The sequence below is a fragment of the Hippocampus comes genome, unplaced genomic scaffold (assembly GCF_001891065.2).
Source record: "Hippocampus comes isolate QL1 unplaced genomic scaffold, H_comes_QL1_v1.1 scaffold186, whole genome shotgun sequence".
NCBI classification, from domain to species: Eukaryota; Metazoa; Chordata; class Actinopteri; order Syngnathiformes; family Syngnathidae; genus Hippocampus; species Hippocampus comes.
Window position 1 is genome coordinate 940,850 of NW_017806236.1, and position 2,914 is coordinate 943,763.

At 46.4% G+C, this 2,914-nt stretch overlaps 1 protein-coding gene across 1 annotated transcript in view; it reads left to right on the forward strand.

Annotated features, from left to right (window-relative positions):
• The window catches only part of LOC109507491 (tight junction protein ZO-1-like), a 5,263-nt gene that overhangs the window by 1,266 nt on the left and 1,083 nt on the right, over positions 1–2,914 (forward strand). Inside the window, exons 4-6 of the mRNA XM_019856948.1 lie at positions 368–839; positions 954–1,171; positions 1,417–1,521. Coding sequence (XP_019712507.1) covers positions 368–839; positions 954–1,171; positions 1,417–1,521 — 795 coding nt within the window. The remainder of the gene's footprint in view (positions 1–367; positions 840–953; positions 1,172–1,416; positions 1,522–2,914) is intronic.

Here is a 2,914-nt window from a genome sequence, read left to right on the forward strand (position 1 = left end):
GAATTTTGGCTCATGCCAGTTTCTCACTGTTATTTTTAACTGAAAACAGTCAGCCAATTGGAGATCAATGCGTTCTCCGACGAGCAGACTTAGTTCAGGTCCTGAGATATGTTGAGAAATAGTCAAGCATTTTTTGACCGGATTTTCCCAAGGTGATTTTACACAAAAACATTACCCCAAAAAGCCGTTTGTTTCCAACACATCATCCGGTTGAATCTTATGATACAGTGTAATACAAACGTCTCTTGACTAACTTATTGAAAGGATCTTTGATTTAGTATTTATGGATGTGAGGATCAGTAGGTTCAGACAATGGATGGCTGGATATTGTTGGGTGTAATTCTGCGATTGGTTCTATTTTGTCCAGTGAACTCCATACCCGAGCCACTGAGCCCGCCCAATCCGAAACCAGACCTGGCAGCTCTCAGACCCGTTAGCAGGGATGACCCCACGCCCATTGGCTATCTGCCCCCAAGGGCCCTTCCCGACAAGTCCCCGGTCAACGGCACGGATACGGCTCCCCCGAAGACCATCGGTGCTCCCGTTCCCACCGGTTACAATCGCTACGTCCCCAAGCCGTACACCAGCTCGGCACGACCGTTCGAGCGCAAGTTCGAGAGCCCCAAGTTCAACCACAACCTGCTGCCCAACGACACACAGGTGAAGACGGAGCTCCTCGGCAAGCCCGGCGTGGTGAGCAACAGCGGGGGAAAGCCGCAGCTTTCGCCTCAGCCTCTGGACCATGACAGCGGTCTGGACACCTTCACTCGCACCATGGACAACAGGCCCAAATACCAGCACAATAACATCAACGCCATCCCCAAAGCCATTCCTGTCAGGTAATTCTCACTCGGTTTCTTTTTTCCCCCACAGTGAGGTCACTGTGCTGCTCTTAACGTGCATTGTTGCGCACCAAACACCGCCCTGATTGATGACTCTGACCCCTGCCGCAGCCCCGGCGCGCTGGACGATGACGACGAGGACGAAGGGCACACGGTGGTGGCCACCGCCCGAGGCATCTTCAACTGCAACGGAGGGGTCCTGAGCTCCATCGAGACGGGCGTCAGCATCATCATCCCCCAGGGTGCCATCCCGGAGAACGTGGAGCAGGAGATTTACTTCAAGGTGTGCCGCGACAACAGCATCCTGCCCCCGCTCGACAAGGAGAAAGGTCAGTCTCACTTATAACTTCACATCGTAGCAAAGCGTCATTCCTTTAGTGTTGGCCCATGAAACGAAAATGCAAAGGTGAGCATCTTCGCCGATTTTTAAGACGGGAGAAGACCACACAACAAGGGAAGAAAATCATCAGGCGTGTCTTGAGATGACCCACCCAGCACAGCAACAAACGCCACGCAAAAGTTGAGTTGTTCTCCAGAATGAGTGACTTGTGAATGCCGGTGCATGTCCACACAGGGGAAACGCTGCTAAGCCCGCTGGTGATGTGCGGCCCTCACGGACTCAAGTTCCTCAAGCCGGTGGAGCTGCGCTTACCTCACTGTGCGTCTATGACCCCTGATGGTTGGTCTTTTGCTCTAAAATCCTCCGACTCCTCGTCGGGTACGCTGTCCTCGCTCTTTTTGTCCTTGTTGGATGTGTAGGTTTTAGGATTGAATGATTGTAGCGGAGAGTGTGTTCACTTTCTTTTCTACATGACTCATTCCTTCACCATTGGACCAGGCTACTTTGTATTATTTCCTAATTTTTTCAGGAAATAAGCAAGAATGTATTATTTGGTCCCTCCCACATAGTAATAAATGCTTTGCCAATTGAAATTGCTCTTTTTCATTTTAGTGGCAGGCCAAGTTTTTCTTTTTGAACAAAAGTTTTTCTTGGCCACATGGGCATTCAAGTCTTAACTTCACAACATTTCTCTGATTTTACAAAATCCACAAATGTTTGCTACACGGCAAATGCGAATCTGATAACAACGGGGGGAGAACAAAAATGAATTAATAATAAACATCTCTGCAATTCTACTCCAGGCAGTGCAACGGTGTCAGCATCAGGTGTGCTATTAATGTAATCCCATCTCGTTTTGAATAGTTTTATACTCAAATTTAAAACCCAGCAGTTAGAAATGATGGAAGGTGTTTTTAAAAAAAATCCAATGTCCACTTTCACGTTTGTCTCCACTCTTTTTTGTCTTTTCTCACATTATTCATTTCCAATCCCCTCCTTTTCAAAAATTAGCATCAATGATGAAGTCACTATAAACTTGAACCATCCGCTACTTGAACACACACAGAGCGCCAATATATACAAAACAGAGCATGCAACAACATTAACTGCTAAATTATTCTCTCTGCTCTGTGGGAACAGCCAACTGTTATTGGACCTAACTGTAGTTGGAGACCTTTCTGCGATGTCTTGGTCTAACGCCTTTTTAAAAGCATGTGCGAAAATTCTGCGGGTCCTCAAGTATAATCATAAACTAGATTTTGAGGACTAAGTCGCCCCCCCCCCCCAGCTTGTAAATGTGTCACTGGCTAAAAGATGTCGCTCAATAAAAAGCCAACAGTCTGTGTTAAGCCTTCAGAGTGGCTTCTACGCCCTAGCAACACTTGACTAATCGAATAACTCTTTGGCTCACATTGGAGGAGAAAAACATTCAAATCATTGTGTCGTTATTTCGTCTTTAAGTTTTGGTGTTGTTCTAGTTTCAGACACTCAGACCACAAACTTAACAAGCAACAACTCGAAAGGAGATCATTTTTCAATTCATCTCATTGTTTAATTTTTCCATAGCCATACTGGACATGAAATGTGAAGAAAATGGTTCATGTCAGAATTCTCCTTTAAATCAGCCATGGGGAACTTTTTTTTGTGTTACTTCAGTTTCATCGTCGAGTCTGTCTCGAGCCTTCCAGTAAATATCTTTTGAGGGCTTTTTCATACATTGGGGGGGCGGGGG